This window comes from Chlorocebus sabaeus, chromosome 28 (assembly GCF_047675955.1).
Source record: "Chlorocebus sabaeus isolate Y175 chromosome 28, mChlSab1.0.hap1, whole genome shotgun sequence".
NCBI lineage: Eukaryota > Metazoa > Chordata > Mammalia > Primates > Cercopithecidae > Chlorocebus > Chlorocebus sabaeus.
In genome coordinates this window covers 14,897,216-14,918,567 of record NC_132931.1, presented here as the reverse complement: position 1 = coordinate 14,918,567, position 21,352 = coordinate 14,897,216, and the positions used below count along the sequence as shown (strand labels likewise).

At 43.1% G+C, this 21,352-nt stretch overlaps 1 protein-coding gene across 6 annotated transcripts in view; it reads left to right on the top strand.

Moving 5' to 3' along the window:
- The window catches only part of PMS2 (PMS1 homolog 2, mismatch repair system component), a 40,346-nt gene that overhangs the window by 718 nt on the left and 18,276 nt on the right, over positions 1–21,352 (top strand). For 3 of the 6 annotated variants that reach the window (XM_073012795.1, XM_008018711.3, XM_073012797.1), the window contains exons 2-10: positions 2,701–2,840; positions 4,692–4,778; positions 4,957–5,059; positions 6,143–6,326; positions 9,792–9,959; positions 11,331–11,428; positions 14,012–14,111; positions 17,233–17,317; positions 19,946–20,101. In XM_073012795.1, the coding sequence (XP_072868896.1) occupies positions 2,701–2,840; positions 4,692–4,778; positions 4,957–5,059; positions 6,143–6,326; positions 9,792–9,959; positions 11,331–11,428; positions 14,012–14,111; positions 17,233–17,317; positions 19,946–20,101 (1,121 nt within the window). Of the gene's footprint in view, positions 1–2,700; positions 2,841–4,691; positions 4,779–4,956; positions 5,060–6,142; positions 6,327–6,888; positions 6,995–9,791; positions 9,960–11,330; positions 11,429–14,011; positions 14,112–17,232; positions 17,318–19,945; positions 20,102–21,352 lie in introns of those variants that run through there. The other 3 variants (XM_073012796.1, XM_073012798.1, XM_073012799.1) reach the window with 3 other exon arrangements.

Below are 21,352 nucleotides of genomic sequence, written 5' to 3'. Positions count from 1 at the left end.
CCGCCCGCCTCGGCACCCCAAAGTGCTGGAATTACAGGAGTGATGCACTGTGCCTGGCCTTTTTAAAAAATTGAGGTTATTTTGGGGACAGTAGAGCGTCCAGACACATCCTAATTTGCATAACGGCGCAGTTTAAAAAAATGCAATGCATTTCTACCCGTTAGGGTATGTGATTTCTACCTGTTAGGGTATGTGATTTCTGGCTGGTAAGCTACACCGAATCTTGGCTATCACAGTTGCATTCCGTGTCAGATTTGTAAACGCAAATTTGCTTTCTGCATTTAAATATATTAGATATATTTAGGTAACTACATTTAAGTGTATTGAGATATTGAAATAAATCTGGGGTCTGTATCTAAATGCGCTCCCTCCTCAAAATAAATATCTGAAGTGGGCCGGGCGTGGTGGCTCACGCCTGTAATCCCAGCACTTTGGGAGGCCAAGGCGGGTGGATCATGAGGCCAGGAGTTCATGACCAGCCTTGCCAACATGGTGAAATACTGTTTCTACTAAAGATACAAAAATTAACCGGGCATGGTGGCGGGAGCCTGTAATCCTAGCTACTTGGGAGGCTGAGGCAGGAGAATCTCTGGAACCCAGGAGACGGAGATTGCAGTGAGCTGAGATTGCACCACTGCAGTCTGACCTGGGCGACACAGCAAGACTCCGTCTCAAAAAAAAGAAGTGGACCTGTGGCCTATAGTGTGTTGCCAAATAAACTTATTTTTAGAGATACTTCTTTCCGTTTTCTGTGAGGTCATCTGCAGTTTCACATGGTAGACAGACTTGGGTGAGATTCTTAGCAGGGTAGAATGAAGAGTAAAGAGGTTTGTTTATTTCACAAGGGTTTATTGAAGGCCTACCGTGTGTTAAATGCTGTAGGAAATACCCAGTGATTTCTCTTTCATGGAGGTTTCCTGCCTTCTCTTAACAAGTTATCAAACTGTTTACTGGAAATTGCTAAGTTAGTGAACACACAGGATACATTCTTTGGATGAGCAGACATTGGTTGGGCAGAGGAGGAAGAGGAGAGCAGTTTAGACAGAGACCTGCTTATACACTGTAGTGTCTAAAAGAGCTTGTGATGTTCAGGAAGCAATTGTTCAGTGTGGTACAATGTAGGGCACGGCCGGTTGCGGTGGCTCACGCCTGTAATCCTAGCACTTTGGGAGGCTGAGGCAAGTGGATCACCTGAGGTCAGGAGTTCAAGACCAGCCTGGCCAACATGGTGAAACCCGGTCTCTACTAAAAACACAAAAATTAGCCGGGTGTGATGGTAGGCACCTGTAATCCCAGCTACTTGGGAGGCTGAGACAGGAGAATTGCTGGAACCTGGGAGACGGAGGTTGCAGTGAGCCAAGATCATGCCGTTGTACTCTAGCCTGGGCAACAGGGTGAGACTCTGTCTCAAATAATAATAATAATAATAATAATAGTAATATTAATGTAGGGGACTTGATGAAGGGAAAGGATTAGAGAGATTCTGAAAAGAAGGTAGTTTTGGGCGCAGTGAGGACTAGATTTTAAATTTTGTATAGTAGGAAGTGGGGCACTTGTAAATGTTTAAGCAGAAAAATTATTTGACCAGATCTGTGATTTCAAAAATAGCTCTGGTGATAGAGTGGAGGATGGATTGGAGCAGGGAATGAGGGGAGATGAAACCGTTATAAAACTCTTAAAGCTCATACAGCAAGAACTCTGAGGGTCTTTGAGAGTGGAGGATGGATTGGAGCAGGGAATGAGGGGAGATGAAACCGTTATAAAACTCTTAAAGCTCGTACAGCAAGAACTCTGAGGGTCTTTGAGAGTGGAGGATGGATTGGAGCAGGGAATGAGGGGAGATGAAACCGTTATAAAACTCTTAAAGCTCGTACAGCAAGAACTCTGAGGGTCTTTGCTGAGGCAGCAGCTGGCAGCTTCAATGTGGAGTAGGGTATCAAAGGTAGCTATGGATGAGGAATCGTTATATAACTGGTACCCAATTTCCGAGATGATTTTGACTTAAACATTGTGTATTTTCCAGCATACTGTTAGTTTTTCTAATTATGTGGGAAATTATGTTGCTTTCCCCCCCTTTTTTTTTTTTTTTTTTGCTCTGTCGCCCAGGCTGGAGTGCAATGCCACAATCTCGGCTCACTGCAACCTCCGCCTCCCAGGTTTAAGCGATTCTCCTGCCTCAGCCTCCTGAGTAGCTGGGATTACAGACACCCACCACCATGCCTAGCTAATTTTTTGTATTTTTAGTAGAGACGGGGTCTCACCATGTTGGCCAGGCTGGTCTCGAACTCCTGACCTCAAGTGATCCACCCACCTCTGCCTCCCAAAGTGCTGGGATTACAGGCATGAGCCCCGGCAGCCAGTCATGGTTTCACTTTTCAAGAAAGAAGACACCATTGTTGCCAAAGATTTTGGTAATTTGAGAGATACAATGTATGTTTTCTCCATGTGGATCCTAGTATAATTAGATAGTAAGGATCTGTTGAATTTGAAGTATCTATCCAGAAGTATTTTGGGTACATGTTTAAGGATTGTAAAACAGTGTTTCTATTTCTGGATATAATGAATGTATTTGCTAATATAATAAATGAATAGATTAGACCCATAAACTATTTACAGTGTTGAGTCATTTCCCACAGTGAAAATCAGGATGAAAATATATAGCTGAATACTTGCTTCGTTTCTTGTAACTGATTTCTTTAGTACAGAACCTGCTAAGGCCATCAAACCTATTGATCGGAAGTCAGTCCATCAGATTTGCTCTGGGCAGGTGGTACTGAGTCTAAGCACTGCGGTGAAGGAGTTAGTAGAAAACAGTCTGGATGCTGGTGCCACTAATATTGGTAAGTTTGGGAGAGTTTTAAGCCACAAGAAATGATCAGTGAATGTTGTAGTCAAGAAACATTTGTTATTGAAACAAGACTGTCAAGTGTTAATGTAGTAATGAAGTATTATTTTAAAGTTACAGTTAGCACCTATTATGTGCCTAGTACTTAGCTAGGTAGTAATAACAGCTTTTATTGTGTTCTTATGGTGTGCCAGGCAGGTGTTATGCTAAGAATTACACAGAAATATTTAATATGCAAAATAGCTGGGCGTGGTGTCTCACGCCTGTAATCCTAGCCCTTTGAGAGACTGAGATGGGGGAATTGCTTGAGGCCAAGAGTTCAAGACCAACCTGGCCAACATGGTGAGACCTCATCTCTATTAAAAAATAAAGTAGGCTGGGCGTGGTGGCTCACGCCTATAATCCCAGCACTTTGGGAGGCCAAGACGAGTGGATACCTGAGGTCAGAAGTTCGAGACCAACCTGTCCAAAGTGGTGAAACTGTCTCTACTAAAAATACAAAAATTAGCTGGACCTGGTGGCAGAAGCCTGTAATCCCAGTTACTTGGGAGACTGAGGCACAAGAATTGCTTGAACCCGGGAGGCGGAGGTTGCAGTGAGCTGAGATCGTGCCACTGCACACCAGCCTGAGGACAAAGCAAGACTCCGTCTCAAAAACATAAAATAAAATAGGCCCGGAGTAGTGGCTCACATCTTTAATCCCAGCACTTTGGGAGGCTGAGGGGGGCTGATCATTTGAGGTCAGGAGTTCGAGACCAGCATAACCAACATGGTGAAACCCTGTCTCTACTGAAAATACAGAAATTAGCCAGATGTGGTGGTGCATGGCTGAAATCTCAGCTCCTCAGGAGGCTGAGGGAGGAGAATTGTTTGAACCTGAGAGGTGGAGGTTGCAGTGAGCCAAGATCTTGCCATTGTACTCCAGCCTGGGTGACGAGCAAAACTCCATCTCAAAAAAAAAAAAAAAAAAAAAAAAAGACAAGAAAAGAAAAAAAAGAAAATAATAAAATAAAAAAACATAAAAAGTTAATCTGCAGAATAACTTTATGAGATAGAACTTATTATCCCCGTTTTACAGATGAGGAAATTAAGGGACAGGAAATTTCCTTTTTTTTGAGATTATAAAGCTAATAAAATAGGATCCAGGAAGTCTGATTCCAGAACCCATTCTCTCTCTCTTTTTTTTTGGAGGTGGAGTTTTGCTTTTGTTGCCCAGGCTGTAGTGCAATGGCACGATCTCAGCTCACTGCAACCTCCGCCTCCTGGGTTTAAGCGATTCTCCTGCCTCAGCTTCCCGAGCAGCTGAGATTACAGGCATGCACTACCAAGCCTGGCTAATTTTGTATTTTTAGTAGAGACAGGATTTCTCCATGTTGGTCAGGCTGGTCTCCAACTCCTGACCTCAGATGATCTGCTCGCTTTGGCCTCCCAAAGTGCTGGGATTACAGGCATGAACCACTGCGCCCAGCCCCTGTTCTCTTTACTGGGTATGTTAAAATTATTTCTTTCAAAAGAAAAGGCTGGTCAAAGTGCAACAGTTTTACAACTAATTGATCACAACCAGTTACAGATTTTTTTTTGTTCCTTTTCCACTCCAACTGCTTCACTTGACTAGCCTAGGGGAAAAAAAAAAAGAGGAAAGAAAGAAAAAGCTAAACTATTTAGTCTGGGCTAGTAAATAACCAGAAAGGACTTTATAAAAATGAAATATACAAAATGACACTAGTACATATAACTAAAGGTATTGTTATGACTCTTAAATTTGCATATGTTATAAATAATGTCAGTGTAAAGGCATAGCATGGGTCCATTTTTAATAAATATGTAAATATTTTAAACTTTCTAGATCTAAAGCTTAAGGACTATGGAGTGGATCTCATTGAAGTTTCAGACAATGGATGTGGGGTAGAAGAAGAAAACTTCGAAGGCTTAAGTAAGTTGACTTTTTCTAATCCTATTATAAAATAATTGGGCCACATGTCCCAGAATTGTGAGTAACACTGTCTTGGGAAACGCAAAAGCAGTTTTTTAAAGCCAGTTACTAGATATCATGTATATTTGTTGTTATAGCACTTGAGATATCTTAATCCTTACTTTACACTGTCTTTCAGCTCTGAAACATCACACATCTAAGATTCAAGAGTTTGCTGACCTAACTCAGGTTGAAACTTTTGGCTTTCGGGGGGAAGCTCTGAGCTCACTTTGTGCACTGAGGTGATACAATATTTTTATCCATTCACTTGACCCCTTAGAAAAACCTCTCTGAAAATTAATTGGGATCATTATTATTTACAATTTTCTATCTCAACATCTCAACTTCTAGTTTCTGAATTCTGTTTTGTCTTGCTGCCAATCTAAGTCATCATACTTCTGAAATGTGAGCAATAAATGAATGAAACGAAGCAAATATATTGTTTAAAAAAATGGTTACCATTATTAAAACAGTAACTTCTCAATTTTAACATAACATATAGATAATAAATGATAGTTACCATTGGTTTTCATTATCAGTTTTTAGGAAAACATTTAACCAAAGTACTATTTAATTATAGCACAGATACTAAATTTTTATAAATAATTATATACAAATATACATATATGTATGTGTGTGTGTATATATATGGTTTTTTTTTTTAGAAAGAGTTTTGCTCTGTCACCCAGGCTGGAGTGCAGTGGCACAGTCTCGGCTCACTGCAATCTCTGCCTTCCAGGTTCAAGTGATTCTCATGCCTGAGCCTCCTGAGGAGCTGGTACTATAGGCATGCACCACCATTTCTGGCTAATTTTTGTATTTTTAGTAGAGATGGGGTTTTGCCATGTTGCCCAGGCTGGTCTCGAACTCCTGGCCTCAAGTGATCTGCCCGCCTCGGCCTCCCAAAGTGCTGGAATAACAGGCATGAGCCACCGCACTCTGCCCTACATATACATTTTAATTATAATGTATTTTAGATTCTTTTAAAAAAATTTGTTCGAAGAGTAATAACAAAACAAATCTCTATTTGTGAATAAATGAATCTTGAGATCATTGATGGTTTTGCAGTTCAAGCTGAAAAACGAAATCAAAGCTCTTATCAAAACAAAGCCTGTTTAGTGCTCTCTGTCTCACTGTCTTTTCGATGCCAAACCTTAGGTTTTATGATGACTCCTCAACCGTTTAGATCTTGATGATCTCAAAGGGATCATCAGCTTTTTTTCCGGAAAGTTTTGAGGGAAAAGCAAGCGAAGGAAAGAGTAGTCAGTGCCCAACAACATCATGGGCCTCTCACTGAACACACCACGCCTGGTATTCTCTCGCAGCGACGTCACCATTTCCACCTGCCACGCATCGGTGAAGGTTGGGACTCGACTGGTGTTTGATCACAATGGGAAAATCATCCAGAAAGCCCCCTACGCCCGCCCCAGAGGGACCACAGTCAGCGTCCAGCAGTTATTTTCTACGCTACCTGTGCGCCATAAGGAATTTCAAAGGAATATTAAGAAGGTACAGCAAATTAATCCTGGTTTTCAAGAGTATTGGTTAATGCACGTGAGCAAAAGCTTTACTAAAGATGTTTATTCTGCCGTTGATTCTTTTCCCGTAATTTACTGAGACATGATTTATTTGCATTTCTCATTCAAGACTTAACGTTAAAGACTTTAGGGTGATTTACTTTTTTTTTTCATCACATAGTGTTTATTAGGCCTGGGCAACATAGTGAGACCCTGTCTCTATGAAAAATTAAAAAAAAAAAAATTGACTGGGCATGGTGGCATGCACCTGTAGTATCTAGCTACTTGGGAGGCTGAAGTGGGAGGATCACTTGAGCCCAGGAACTCGAGGCTGCAGTGAGCTGTGACTGCACCCCTGCACTTCAGACTGGGAGACAGAGTAAGACCTTGTCTGGAAATATATATACACGTATATATTTATTTTTTATTTTTATCTTTTTTTGAGATGGAGTCTCACGTTGGTGCCCTGGCTGGAGTACCATGGCGCAATCTCGCTTCACTGCAACCTCCACCTCCCAAGTTCAAGCGATTCTCCTGCCTCAGCCTTCTGAGTAGCTGGGATTACAGGCGTGCACCACCACGCCCGGCTAATTTTTGTATTTTTAGTAGAGATGGAGTTTCACCATGTCGGCCAGACTGGTCTGGAATTCCTGACCTCAGGTAATCCACCCACCTTGGCTTCTCAAAGTGCTGGGATTACAGGCATAAGCCACCATGCGTGGCCTTATGTACTTACATTTTTTTTTTTTTTAGACGGAGTCTTGCTGTGTTGCCCAGGCTGGAGTGCAGTGGCCGGATCTCAGCTCACTGCAAGCTCCGCCTCCCGGGTTCAGGCCATTCGCCTGCCTCAGCCTCCCGAGTAGCTGGGACTACAGGCGCCCGCCACCTCGCCCGGCTAGTTTTTTTGTATTTTTTAGTAGAGACAGGGTTTCACCGTGTTAGCCAGGATGGTCTCGATCTCCTGACCTCGTGATCCGCCCATCTCAGCCTCCCAAAATGCTGGGATTACAGGCTTGAGCCATCGCACCCGGCCATGTACTTACATTTTAATAAGAACATTTCTTGTCCAGGCGCCGTGGCTCATGCCTGTAATCCCAGCACTTTGGGAGGCTGAGGCGGGCAGATCACGAGGTCAAGAGGTCAAAACCATCCTGGCCAAAATGGTGAAACCCCATCTCCACTAAAAATACAAAAATTAGCCGGGCCTGGTGGCGTGCGTCTGTAGTCCCAGCTCCTTGGAAGGCTGAGGCAGGAGAACCACTTGAATCCGGGAGGTAGAGGATGCAATGAGCTGAGATCACGCCATTGCACTCCAGCCTGGGCACAGAGCCAGACTCCGTCTCAAAAAAAAAAAAGAATATTTCTCTTGGTTTTCTGAGACATGAGTTATTGGAACCCTTATGAATTTGAATGCAAATGAAAAGAGCTAAATGTTATATAATTGTTGTGTTTAAAAAGCAGATTATAAAACTGTCTGTATTGCATGATTCCAGTTTTATAAAAACAAAACAACAGGCCTAGATGTGTACAGTATAAAGGCTGGAAGAGTCAGCACTTTCATGTTCTCAGCGGTTATCCTTGGATGTGAGATCCCATGCAGTTTTTGCTGTCTTCTTTGTGCCTTTCTGTTTTGTATGTGTAATTTTTGTAATCTAAAAAGTTATTTAAACGTATGCAGCTAAAAACTTTTTTTAACCTGTAAAGCATTTGGTGCTAATTTTAACTTTTCTTTTTTTTTTTTTTTAGATGGAGTCTTCTCACTCTGTCACCCAGGCTGGATTGCAGTGGTGTGATCTCAGCTCACTGCAACCTCCGCCTCCTGGGTTCAAGTGATTCTCCTGCCTCAACCTCCCGAGTAGCTGGGATTATAGGTGTGTGCCACCATGCCCAGCTAATTTTTGTGTTTTTAGTAGAGATGGGGTTTCACCATGTTGGCCAGGCTAGTCTTGCACCCCTGACCTCAAGTGATCCGCCTGCCTCAGCGTCCCAAAATGCAGTTTACAGGCCACTGCACTCAGCTGCTAATTTTAACTTTATTACATTTTTTCAAAACTGAAATTTTTTAAAATAGGGAAAACTTACTCTTTTTTTGTATCTTATGGTAAAAAAGTTAGTGCCTTAGCAAAATACAGGAATGTAGAACTTATGTTTGTTAGAGATAACCATTACTTACAGTTTGTATATCTTTTCAGACTCCTTTTAATTTCATGTGTTTGTAACTGTTGGAATAATTTTCAAGATACATTCATAAGTTAATATAATGAAAGCAAGTAATATAAAATGTACAGCATGCAAGTAATACAGAATTGTATGTGGTTGAAAGTTTTTTTTTGCTTTTTTTTTTTTTTAAATTGAGACAGGGTCTTGCTCTCTCACCCAGGCTAGAATGTAGTGGCACAGTCTCAGCTTACTGCAGCCTTGATCTCCCAGGTTTAATGGATCCTCCCACTGTAGCCTCCCAAGTAGCTGGGACTCCAGGCCCGTGCTACCATGCCCGGCTAATTTTTGTGTTTTTTGTAGAGATGGGTCCATCTGTGTTGCCCAGGCAGGTCTCAAACTCATGGGCTGAAGCGATCCTCCCGCCTCAGCCTCCCAAAGTGCTGGGATTACAGCGGTGAACCATCAAGCCTGGCCCTATAACTGACTTTTTACTTAGCATATTGTGATTATCTTCTTTAGTCGGTGTGCACTGCCTTATTCTTTGTCATTCTGCTGCAATATGGCTATACCACAATTAATTAATTAACTCCTTGATGATGCTTGCTTAGGTCATTTCTGTTTTTTCATAGAGATTGTTTCAGTGAACATTTTTGTGAATCTCTTTGCATATCCAAATGCTTGTGCCAGTCTTTCTATTATACAAAGATACATTTCAAAAGGAGAGATTATAAAATCAAACACAATGTACGTTTCAGTTTTTTAATTTTCATTTTTAGAGATAGGACCTCTCTCTGTCACCCAGGCTGGAGTGCAGTGGTGCAATCATGGCTCACGGCAGCCTCGAACTCCTGGGCTTAAGTGATCCTCCCACCTCAGCCTCCTGAGTAGCTGTGACTACAGATGTATGCCACGACGCACAGCTAATTTTTTTTTTTTAAATTTTTTGTAGAGATAGGGTCTTGCTGTGTTGCCCAGGCTGGTCCTGAACTTCTGGTCTCAAGTGATCCTCCTGCCCTCAGCCTCCTGAGTAGCTGGGATTACAGGCTGTACTGTTTAGTTGTTTTACCAGGACACATGGCATATTGGGAAGTGAGAGGACTGTGACCAGGAGCCAAAAGCTCTGCATTCCTTTCTGTAGAATATAGGAAGATACCTCTTTCCAGATCATTCTGTCAACAGTGCTTCCCTTGATTTGTGCGATGATGTGAGAACCTTGCACTGGATGTTGTAACTTGAGCTGTGTAATTCCTATAATATTAAAGTAACGTAGAATATTGTGTTTGTGTTTTTTAAACAGGAATATGCCAAAATGGTCCAGGTCTTACAGGCCTACTGTATCATTTCAGCAGGCATCCGTGTAAGTTGCACTAATCAGCTTGGACAAGGAAAACGACAGCCTGTGGTGTGCACAGGTGGAAGCCCCAGCATAAAGGAAAATATCGGCTCTGTGTTTGGGCAGAAGCAGGTAGTGTTGGCTGGTTACTTCAACGCCTCTTATTGCTCTAGATATTATGGGAGGTTTCCATTGTCCCTTCCAGTAGAATGGAGAATAAAATCTAAGAATTGATTTTTTTTTTTTGAGACAGAGTCTCACCCTATCGCCCAGGCTGGAGTACGGTGGTGCTCTTTGGGCTCACTGCAAGCTCCGCCTCCCAGGGTCAAGCAATTCTCCTGCCTCAGCCTCCTGAGTATCTGGGATTACAGGCACGTGCCACCAGGCCCAGCTAATTTTTTGTATTTTTAGTAGAGACGTGGTTTCATCTTGTTGGCCCGACTGGTCTCGAACTCCTGACCTCAAGTGATCCGCTTGCCTTGGCCTCCCAAAGTGCTGGGATTACAGACATAAGCCACTGCGCCCATACTAAGAATCGATTTTTAAAGTGCCTATCACAAGGCCCAGCACAGTGGCTCGTGTCTGTAATCCCAGCACTTTGGGAGGCCAGGTGGGCAGATGATGAGGTCAGGAGTTTGAGACCAGCCTGGCCAATATGGTGAAACCCTGTCTCTACTAAAAATACAAAAATTATCTAGGCATGGTGGCGGGCGCCTGTAGTCCCAGCTACTCGGGAGACTGAGGCGGGAGAATTGCTGGAACCCAGGAGATGGAGGTTGCAGTGAGCTGAGATTGTACCACTGCACTGCAGCCTGAGCCACAGAGCGAGACACCGTCTTAAAAAAAAAAAAAAGTACCTATCACAAAATTAATGTTTGAGAGCTGAATGTGTTCCATTTTATTCTTCCAGAGACACTCATATACTGCATCCTTTCACTGTCTCTCTGAAAAAAATATAAGTTATTGTGGACAGTGTGTGGGTTATGAATAAGTAGCCACTTGTTTCGTCTTTCTTGTATCATAAAATCAAAAGTGTTGTCCCGATGGCTCACATATGTAATCCTAGAACTTCAGGAGAAGAAATGGTTGGGATTATGTGTTTGAAACCACCCAGCCAACAATTCTGAGGTGGGAGAATCGCTTGAGCCCAGGAATTTAAGACCAGCCTGGATAACACGGCAAGATCCCATCTCTACAAAAAAATAAAAAAATTAGCCAGGTGTGGTGATGTGCACCTATAGTCCCAGCTGCTCACTCAGGAGGCTGGGCAGGAGGATGGCTTGAACCCACGAGTTTGACGCTGCAGTGAGGTATGACTGAGCCATTGCACTCCAGCCTGGGCAATAGAGGGAGACCCTGTCTCAAAAACCAAAACAAAAAAAAGATTCTTTTAATTTTTTTGTGCTTGTAATGTAGATAGATTGACTAAGAAAGAAAACAGATAAGTCCACTCTGCCTTTATTAGGAAGTAACTGTAGTAACTGTGAATTTTTTTTTTTTTAGTTGCAAAGCCTCATTCCTTTTGTTCAGCTGCCCCCTAGTGACTCCGTGTGTGAAGAGTATGGTCTGAGCTGTTCGGATGCTCTGCATAATCTTTTTTAGTAAGTATTGCTGGCAAGAGAACTACAATTGAAGATTTTATCCTGAGAGTCTTTTTTTTTTTTTTTTTTAAGATAGTGATTTTAGGGCTAATAGTTTCATGGATTTTTTTTTTTTTTTTTTTTTTTAGAGATGGAGTCTCACTCTGTTGCCCAGGCTGGAGTGCAATGGCCCTGTCTTGGCTCACTGCAACCTCTGCCTCCTGAGTTCAAGCAATGCTCCTGCCTCAGCCTCCTGAGTAGCTGGGACTACAGGCATGTACCACCACGCCTGGCTAATTTTGTATTTTCAGTAGAGACGAGGTTTCACCATGTTGGCCAGGCTGGTCTCGAACTCCTGACCTCAGATGATCCGCCCACCTTGGCATCCCAAAGTGCTGGGATTACAGGCATGAGCCACCGCGCCTGGCTAATTTTGTATTTTTAGTAGAGACGAGGTTTCACCATATTGGCCGGGCTGGTCTCGAACTCCTGACCTCAGATAATCTGCCCACTTTGACATCCCAAAGTGCTGGGATTACAGGCATGAGCCACCGCGCCTGGCTAGGGATAATAGTCTTTTATGTCCTTTATAAAACTGTGAGCAGTGCTATTGCTAAGAAAGATGATTTATACAAAGGACTCAGTTACTCAATTCAAATCATGTTCCTAGTAACTGGTACATTTCAGGTGGTTTTCTGTTGAGTTAGTCTTCTTTAAGGCTCTGTTTAGTTAGACTAACTTTTAAATTATTTTATCATTTTAAGTGATTTTGACTTTTCTGGCATCTGATGAAGGCAGTTCAGTGTCATTAGTTTTAGTATAAGAAAATAGACACTTCCTGCCTGGGTGCGGTGGCTCACGCCTGTAATCCCAGCACTTTGGGAGGCTGAGGCGGGCGGATCACGAGGTCAGGAGATCGAGACCTTCCTGGCTAACACGGTGAAACCCTGTCTCTACTAAAAAATACAAAAAATTAGCCGGTCGTCGTGGCGGGCGCCTGTAGTTCCAGCTACTCGGGAGGCTGAGGCAGGAGAATGGCGTGAACCTGGGAGGCAGAGCTTGCAGTTAGCCGAGATCTTGCCACTGCACTCCAGCCTGGGCGACAGAGCGAGACTCAGTCTCAAAAAAAAAAAAAAGAAGAAGAAAATAGACACTTCCATAAATGGGATTGGTCCTGTAAAGATCTGTCTCTGTCCCTCTGTCTCTCTCTCTCTCTCTATATAATATATATAAAATATATATTTATAAAAAACATATATAATATATATTATATATGTTATGTATTGTATACAATATGTTATATATTATATACCATGTATTAGATATTGCATATTTTATATATATATATATGGTGGGTTTTTTTTTTTTTTTTTTTTTTTGAGATGGAGTCTCGCTCTGTTGCCTAGTCTGGAGGTCAGTGCCGTGATCTTCGCTCACTGCAACCTCTGCCTCCTGGGTTCAAGTGATACTCCTGCCTCAGCCTCCTGAGAAGCTGCGACTACAGGTGTGCACCACCAGGCCCGGCTGATTTTTTGTTTTTTTAGCGGAGACAGGGTTTCACCTTGTTGCGCAGGCTGGTCTTGAACTCCTGACCTCAGGTGATCTGCCCCCCTTGGCCTCCCAAGGCTCTGGGATTTCAGGCATGAGCCACCGCACCCAGCCTAATATCTGTATTTCTTTTTGTTTGTTTTTTTGCGTTTAGACCTATATTTCTTATTCTTCCTCCACTTGTTTTTGGCCTATGCCTGAGCTTGTAAACACGGAGCTTCGTGTCTTCGTGTGAAGGTGGTGTTCTTCCGGAAACGCCAGTGTCCCTGGGGCGGGTCTCATGTGAAGCAAGCGCTTTACCAAGACGTGAGATACAAGCTTCCTAACCGGGAGATTGTGAAAGCGGAGGGAATGTGGGCAGAATCCTGAGCACAAGTGGTGACATTGACAAACCAGGGGCGGCAGTACGGAGGTTCTGAGAATGCATGTGAAGTGAGACCCACTCCTCTTACGGAGGATTTATCAGGAAGGATAAGGAGAGCTCCAGCACATCAGTGTTGGACCCACTGCATCACCTGTGGTGCATTGCTTGACTGTAGGAGCTTCAGAGCATTCCAGGAGGTCTGGTTCTTTGATGACTCATCAAGATTTGGAGCACAGATACCCATGCACTGCAATAGTGATACTTATCAGCACGTCACATGGGATTTTGTTTTCATTTCACTTTAAGAATGTGCCATGTTGGCCGGGCGTGGTGGCTCACGCCTGTAATCCCAGCACTTTGGGAGGCCGAGGCGGGCGGATCACAAGGTCACAAGTTCAAAACCAGCCTGACCAACATGGTGAAACCCCATCTCTACTAAAAATACAAAAAAAGTCAGCCAGGCGTGGTGGCGCATGCCTGTAATTGTAGCTACTGGGGAGGCTGAGGCAGGAGAATCGCTTGAACCTGGGAGACGGAGGCTGCAGTGAGCCGAGATTGTGCCATTGCACTCCAGCCTGGGCAATAAGAGTGAAACTCCATCTCAAAAAAAAAAAAAAAGAATTTGCCATGTGATCGTATTTCTAATCCTTTTCACTCTGGAATCCTGTCCTCACCATATTAATGTTGAATAGCATCTCAGGTTTCATTTCACAATGCGCGCATGGAGTTGGAAGGAGTTCAACAGACAGACAGTTTTTCTTTATCAACCGGCGGCCTTGTGACCCAGCAAAGGTATTTACAAGTTTTTTGTATTAGTTTATCCTTTATGCCTTTGACTTTTAATGGGTAACTTTTTTTCTGATAATAGGCAGTTTACATGGAACTCGGGACTTTGAGAAACATGGCTTTAACATTATCTAATTTTGGGCATTTACAGAAGTCTACTGCAGATGGCCCCCAACTTAAGATGTTTCAACTGAAGATTTTTCTGGCCAGGCACATGCCTGGTGGCTCATGCCTGCCATCCCATCACTTTGGGAGACCGAGGCAGGTGGATTGCTTGGGACCAGGAGTTCAAGACCAGCCTGGCCAACATGACAAAACCCCGTCTCTACTAAAATACAAAAAATAGCCAGGCGTGGCGCCTCCTGCCTGTAATCCTAACTACATGGGAGGCTGAGGCAGGAGGATCGCTTGAATGTGGGAGGTGGAGGTTGCAGTGAGCCGAGATTGTGCCACTGCACTGCAGCCTGGGTGACAGAGTGAGACTGTGTCTCAAAAAAAAAATTATTTTTCTTTTTTTTTTGAGGCGGAGTCTCACTCTGTCACTCTGGTGCGATCTCGGCTCACTGCAAGCTCCGCCTCCCGGGTTCACATCATTCTCCTGCCTCAGTCTCCTGAGTTGCTGGGACCACAGGCGCCCACCACCATGCCCGGCTAATTTTTTATATTTTTAGTAGAGACGGGGTTTCACCATGTTAGCCAAGAAGGTCTTGATCTCCTGACCTTGTGATCCGCCCGCCTTGGCCTCCAAAAGTGTTGGGATTACAGGCATGAGCCACCGCACCTGGCCAAAAAAAAAAAAATTTTTTTCTACTACTTTACCTTGTTGCAGAAGTTATTTTTGCAGTAGATACCATCCTTCAAGTACCTATGGAACCATTGTTTTTCGGTATAGTATTCAATAAATTACAGAAGATACTCAACATTTTATTATAAAATAGGCAGTGTGTTATTTTGCCTATAGACTAATGTAAGTATTCTGAGGCAAGGCTGAGATAGGACATTCAGTAGGTTAGGTTATCACAAAGGCATTTTTGACATACAATATTTTCAACTTATGGGTTTATCAGGACATAACCCTATCATAAGTCAAGGAGTGTATCTATCTGTGTATAGTTTTTTTGTTGTTGTTTTTTGGGGTTTTTTTTTGAGGCAGAATCTCGCCCTGTTGCCCAGGCTGGAGTGCAATGGCGCAATCTTGGCTCACTGCAACCTCCACCTCCTGGGTTCAAGCGATTCTGCTGCCTCAGACTCCCAAGTAGCTGGGATTACAGGCCTGTGCCACCACGCCTGGCTAATTTTTTGTATCTTTAGTAGAGACAGGATTTCACCATGTGGCCGGGATGATCTTGAACTCTTGACCTCGTGATCCGCCTGCCTTGGTCTCCCAAAGTGCTGAGATTACAGGCATGAGCCACCGCGCCTGGCCTCTATGTGTAGTTGTTTAAATTGCATATATGTGAGTGTGTTTGTATGTGTATATATACATTATATATATTGTGTGTACATATACATAAATATATAAACACATATTAATTGCCAGTATATTTATTATTGTAAAAACTAAAACTATTTGAAGAAACTAAACATTTTATAACATTCTGTGTCACCTTTCAGTATAAACTGATTACATGGTTTCTATATTTTCTACAGATTTCTATATTTTCTCTTCCTTCTTTCTATTTTCCTAGGAAAATAAGGGTTCAGATTGCTTCTGCCTCAAATTTAAACTGATCATCTTGATATGATTACAACACAACATTGTACCTCAGTAATATTTTCTGTTTCTCTTTTTCTCTTTTTATTTTTTTTGAGACGGCGTCTCACTGTGTTGCCCAGGCTGGAGTGCAGTGACGTGATCTCGGATCACTGCACCCTCCGCCTCCCAGGTTCAAGCAATTCTCCTGCCTCAGCTTCCCGAGTAGCTGGGATTACAGGCGCATACTGCCATGCCCGGCTGATTTTTTGTATTTGAGTAAAGATGGGGTTTCACTGTGTTGCCTGGGCTGGTCAAGAGCTCCTGAGCTCAGGCAATCCACTTGCCTTGGCCTCCCAAAGTGCTGGGATTACAGGCACGAGCCACCGCTCCCGGTCCCTGTTTTTTAATGATGCTTTAGAGTTTGCGTGTAATCTGCCAGATGTGGTTGGTCTTCTAAATTTTTTAACCTACAGTGTGATGGATTCATAATTATTAATTGTAACTATTAATAATTAATGTGATATTTTGGTTTATTTCTAATGACATTTTAATGTCATAAATATGTTTCTATGTACATTGAATGTGTTTTATGAATATTTCAGCTGTGCCCGCATTTCACTAGAATTTCTCGTAGAGCAACTTTAGGTTGGAAAAAGATTCAGTTTTAGGAATCTATGATTAGCGAAATATCACTTCATGAGTTGTGAGGAAACTTTTGGTGATGGATATATTCATTATCTTGATTGTGGGGATAGTTTCACAGGTGTTTGTGTATATGTCAAATTTGTGAAATTGCAGACTTTAAATATGTGTAGTTTATTCCATGTTAGTCATATCTCAGTAAAGCTATTAAAAAATGTATTCTTAGGCCAGGTGTAGTGGCTCACGCCTATAATCCTAACACTTTGAGAGGCCAAGGCGGGCCAATCAACTGAGATCAGGAGTTCGAGACCAGCCTGACCAACGTGGTGAAACCCTGTCTGTACTAAAAATACGAGAATTATCTGGTTGTGGTGGCGTGTGCCTGTAATCCCAGCTACTCTGGAGGCTGAGTCAGGATAATCACTTGAGCCCTGGAGGTGAAGGTTGCAGTGAGCCAAGGTCGTGCCATTACACTCCAGTCTGGGTAACAAGAGTGAGACCCCATCTCAAAAAAAAAAAGAAAAAAGAAATCCTGCCTGTAGTCCAAGCTACATGGCAGGCTGAGGCGGGAAGATGACTTGAGCCTGGGAGGTTGAGGCTGCAGTGAGCCATGATTGCTCCACTGCACTCCAGCCTGTGACAAGCCGATACCTTGTCTCATTAAAATAAAAAAAATTCCCTTCTAAGAACATGCTGGTTGCTGGTTGGTTAGAATAGTATGTTCTTAGAATGTGGGGGGGCCGGGAACATTCGTCATTTATTCTTTCCTCCTCCTTGTATTTTGTGCAGGTCTCCAGACTTGTGAACGAGGTCTACCACATGTATAATCGACATCAGTATCCATTTGTTGTTCTTAACATTTCTGTTGATTCAGGTGAGTTCCACTGGCATTTCAGTACAACTAGTGACTAATGCCTCGAAGAATAAAATGAAATTATACAGCTCTGTTCTGATCGGAATGAGATAACAATTTATAGTCGTGTAAGTTTGTTGGTTTTCTTTTTTTTTTTTTTTGAGACGGGGTCTTGATCTGTCACCCAGGCTGGAGTGCAGCGGCACAGTCTCGGCTCACTGCAAGCTCTGCCTCCCGGGTTCAAGAGATTCTCCTGCATTAGCCTCCCAAGTAGCTGGGACTACAGGTGTGTGCCACCACACCTGGTTAATTTTTTGTATTTTTAGTAGAGATGGGGTTTCACCGTGTTAGCCAGGATGGTCTCGATCTCCTGACCTCGTGATCTGCCCATCTTGGCTTCCCAAAGTGCTGGGATTTATAGGCATGAGCCACTATTCTTGACCCCGTAATTTTGTTTTTTTTAAACAGAGTTCCCGCTTTCTACTTGAGACTTATGTTAATTGTATTATTATGAGATTGTAATTTTTTTTATGCCAACCAAGGGAGAAAGTAGACTAAATGTTCTTCCTAATTTCACAAATAATTCATTTCATATAGATTTTTTTCTGTTTGTTAAAATTTTGGTTTATTGTCATTGAGTATTTTTTCTAGACACTTAGAAATACATATGTACATACCTTAAAAAATATCTTCTCTCCTCTTTCTCTTTCTTTCTCTCTCCCCTACTCTCATATTCTTTGGAATGAGAAAATAACTTTGTATACTGTGCTTTATTCTTAGATGTGAATGTTTTCTCTTCCGTGTTATTAAAACTTAATCAGAAATGTGATTTTAATAAGTGAATTATATTCCAATGCATGATTATAGTTTGGTATTTTAATTTTTAAATTTTTCAAAATTTAAGTTGTTTTTAGTTTTTGGAAATTAGAAATACTTTCCTTACAATTAAATCATTATCTGCATCTTTATTATTATATTTTTTTTGAGACAGAGTCTTGCTCTGTCTCCCAGGCTGGAGTGCAGCGGTGTAATCTCAGCTCACTGCAACCTCCGCTTCCTGAGTTCAAGCGATTCTCCCACCTGAGCCTCCTGAGTAGCAGGGATTACAGGTGCCCGCCACCACGCCTTACTCATCTTTTTGTATTTTTAGTAGAGACGGGGTTTTGCCATGTTGGCCGGGCTGATCTTGAACTCCTCACCTTAACTTATCCATTCGCCTCAGCTTCCCAAAGTGCTGGGATTACAGGGCGTGAGCCACTGCACTCAGCCTACACCTTTAATTATTCTTTCTTTTTTTTTTTTTTTTTGAGACGGAGTCTCGCTCTGTCGCCCAGGCTGGAGTGCAGTGGCCGGATCTCAGCTCACTGCAAGGTCCGCCTCCCAGATTTACGCCATTCTCCTGCCTCCTGCCTCAGCCTCCCAAGTAGCTGGGACTACAGGCGCCCGCCACCTCGCCCAGCTAGTTTTTTGTATTTTTTAGTAGAGATGGGGTTTCACCGTGTTAGCCAGGATGGTCTTGATCTCCTGACCTCGCGATCCACCTGTCTCAGCCTCCCAAAGTGCTGGGATTACAGGCTTGAGCCACCGCGCCCGGCCACCTTTAATTATTCTTAAGATAAATTGCTAGGAGTAGAATTACTGGGTCCGTGAATATGATCATTTTAAGGCTTTTTCTATATTGCATTCTAGATGTACCAATTTATACATCTACCTATAATGTATTAGGTATTATAATGGTTAAACTAAATGCAGTAGGGGATTAAAATACCTTATTTTAGTTTGCATATTTAAAATTATTTTTATGTATTTATTTGCTTTTCCTTTAACAATTCAGCTTTTCAAGCCCTTCTATATTGTGTCTATTCAAAAACTGTCTTTTGCTCATTTATTTGAGAGACGGAGTTTCGCTCTTGTCACCAAGGCTAGGGTGCAATGGCATAATCTCGGCTCACTGCAACCTCTGCCTCCCGAGTTCAAGTGATTCTCCTGCCTCAGCTTCCCAAGTAGCTGGGACTACAGGCATGCGCCACAACGCCCAGCTAATTTTTGTATTTTTAGTAGAGATGGGATTTCACCATCTTGAGCAGGCTGGTCTTGATCTCCTGACCTCGTGATCCACCCGCCTTGGCCTCCCAAAGTTCTGGGATTGCAGGCATGAGCCACTGTGACCAGCATGAGAAAGGTGATTTCATAATGTGTGAATATTAACCTGGACACTGTATTTTTTTAATAGTACTTGTGATAAATACAAGTGAATGAAATAATAGATGGGGAAATTTCTATTGTTAAAAGTGAATTTGGCTGGGTGCAGTGGCTGATGCCTGTAATCCCAGAACCTTGGGAGGCCAAAGTAGGTGGATCACTTGAGGTCAGGAGTTCGAGACCAGCCTGGCCAAAATGGTGAAACCCCGTCTCTACTAAAAATACAAAAATTAGCCAGTGTGGTGGCACTCGCCTGTAATCCCAGCTACTTCGGAGGCTGAGGCCGGGAGAATCACTTGAACCCAGGAGGCGGAGGTTGCAGTGAGCTGAGATCGCGCCACTGCACTCCAGCCTAGGTGACAGAGTGAGACCCTGTCTGAAAATAATAATAATTAATAAGTAAAAGTGAATTTAAACATAATAAATGTGTTTTCTTTTTTTCCTTAGAATGTGTTGATATCAATGTTACTCCAGATAAAAGGCAAATTTTGCTACAAGAGGAAAAGCTTTTGTTGGCAGTTTTAAAGACCTCTTTGATAGGAATGTTTGATAGTGATGTCAACAAGCTGAATGTCAGTCAGCAGCCACTGCTGGATATTGAAGGTAAGAAAAATACTGTGTACAAACAGCTTCTAAAGCTTTCAGCTAATGTGTTTCCTTATTTTTTCCAAGGTAAGCTTTTTTTTTTTTTTGACATGAAACAAAGTCTCTTATACTATCATTTTTAATTTTTTTTTGAGACAGGGACTTGCTCTGTCACCCAGGCTGGACTGCAGTGGCGTCCATCGTAGCTCACTGCAGCTTCAAACTCCTGGGCTCAAGCCATCTTCCTGCCTCAGCCTCCCAAGTAGCTGCCTCCAAGTACCTCTAGTTTTTTGTAAATTGTAAATGGATGACGTAATATAAGATATATGATTGGAAGAAGTCTACAGTGACTGCATTTTTTTTTTTTTTTTTTGAGAGGGAGTCTGAGTCTGGCTCTGTGGCCCAGGCTGGAGTGCAGTGGCCGGATCTCAGCTCACTGCAAGCTCCGCCTCCCGGGTTTACGCCATTCTCCTGCCTCAGCCTCCCGAGTAGCTGGGACTACAGGCGCCCGCCACCTCGCCCGGCTAGTTTTTTTGTATTTTTTAGTAGAGACGGGGTTTCACCATGTTAGCCAGGCTGGTCTCGATCTCCTGACCTCGTGATCCGCCCGTCTCGACCTCCCAAAGTGCTGGGATTACAGGCTTGAGCCACCGCGCCCGGCCAGTGACTGCATTTTTAACTCCCTTGTCATGCCTGTTTTTTTGAGATGGAGTTTCGCTCTCATTGCTCAGGCTGGAGTGCAATGACGCTTACTGCAACCTTGAAGCCTCCTGGGTTCAAGAGATTCTCCTGCCTCAGCCTCCCGAGTAGCTGTGATTACAGGCGCCTGCCACCACACCTGGCTAATGTTTGTATTTTCATTAGAGATGGGGTTTCTCCATGTTGCCCAGGCTGGTCTCGAACTCTTGAGCTCAAGCGATCCTCTAGCCTTGGCCTCTGAAAATGCTGGGATTTCCTGACTTCTAACAGAATTTAGGCTGGGCGTGGTGGCTCACGCCTGTAATCCCAGTACTTTGGGAGGCCGAGGTGTGCAGATCACGAGGTCAGGAGATCGAGACCATCCTGGCTAACATGATGAAACCCTGTCTCTACTAAAAATACAAAAAATTAACCCGGCGTGGTGGCGGGTGCCTGCAGTCCCAGCTATTTGGGAGGCTGAGGCAGGAGAATGGCGTGAACTCGGGAGGCAGAGCTTGCAGTGAGCTGAGATCCTGCCACCGCACTCCAGCCTGGGCGACAGAGCAAGACACTGTCTCAAAACAAACTAAC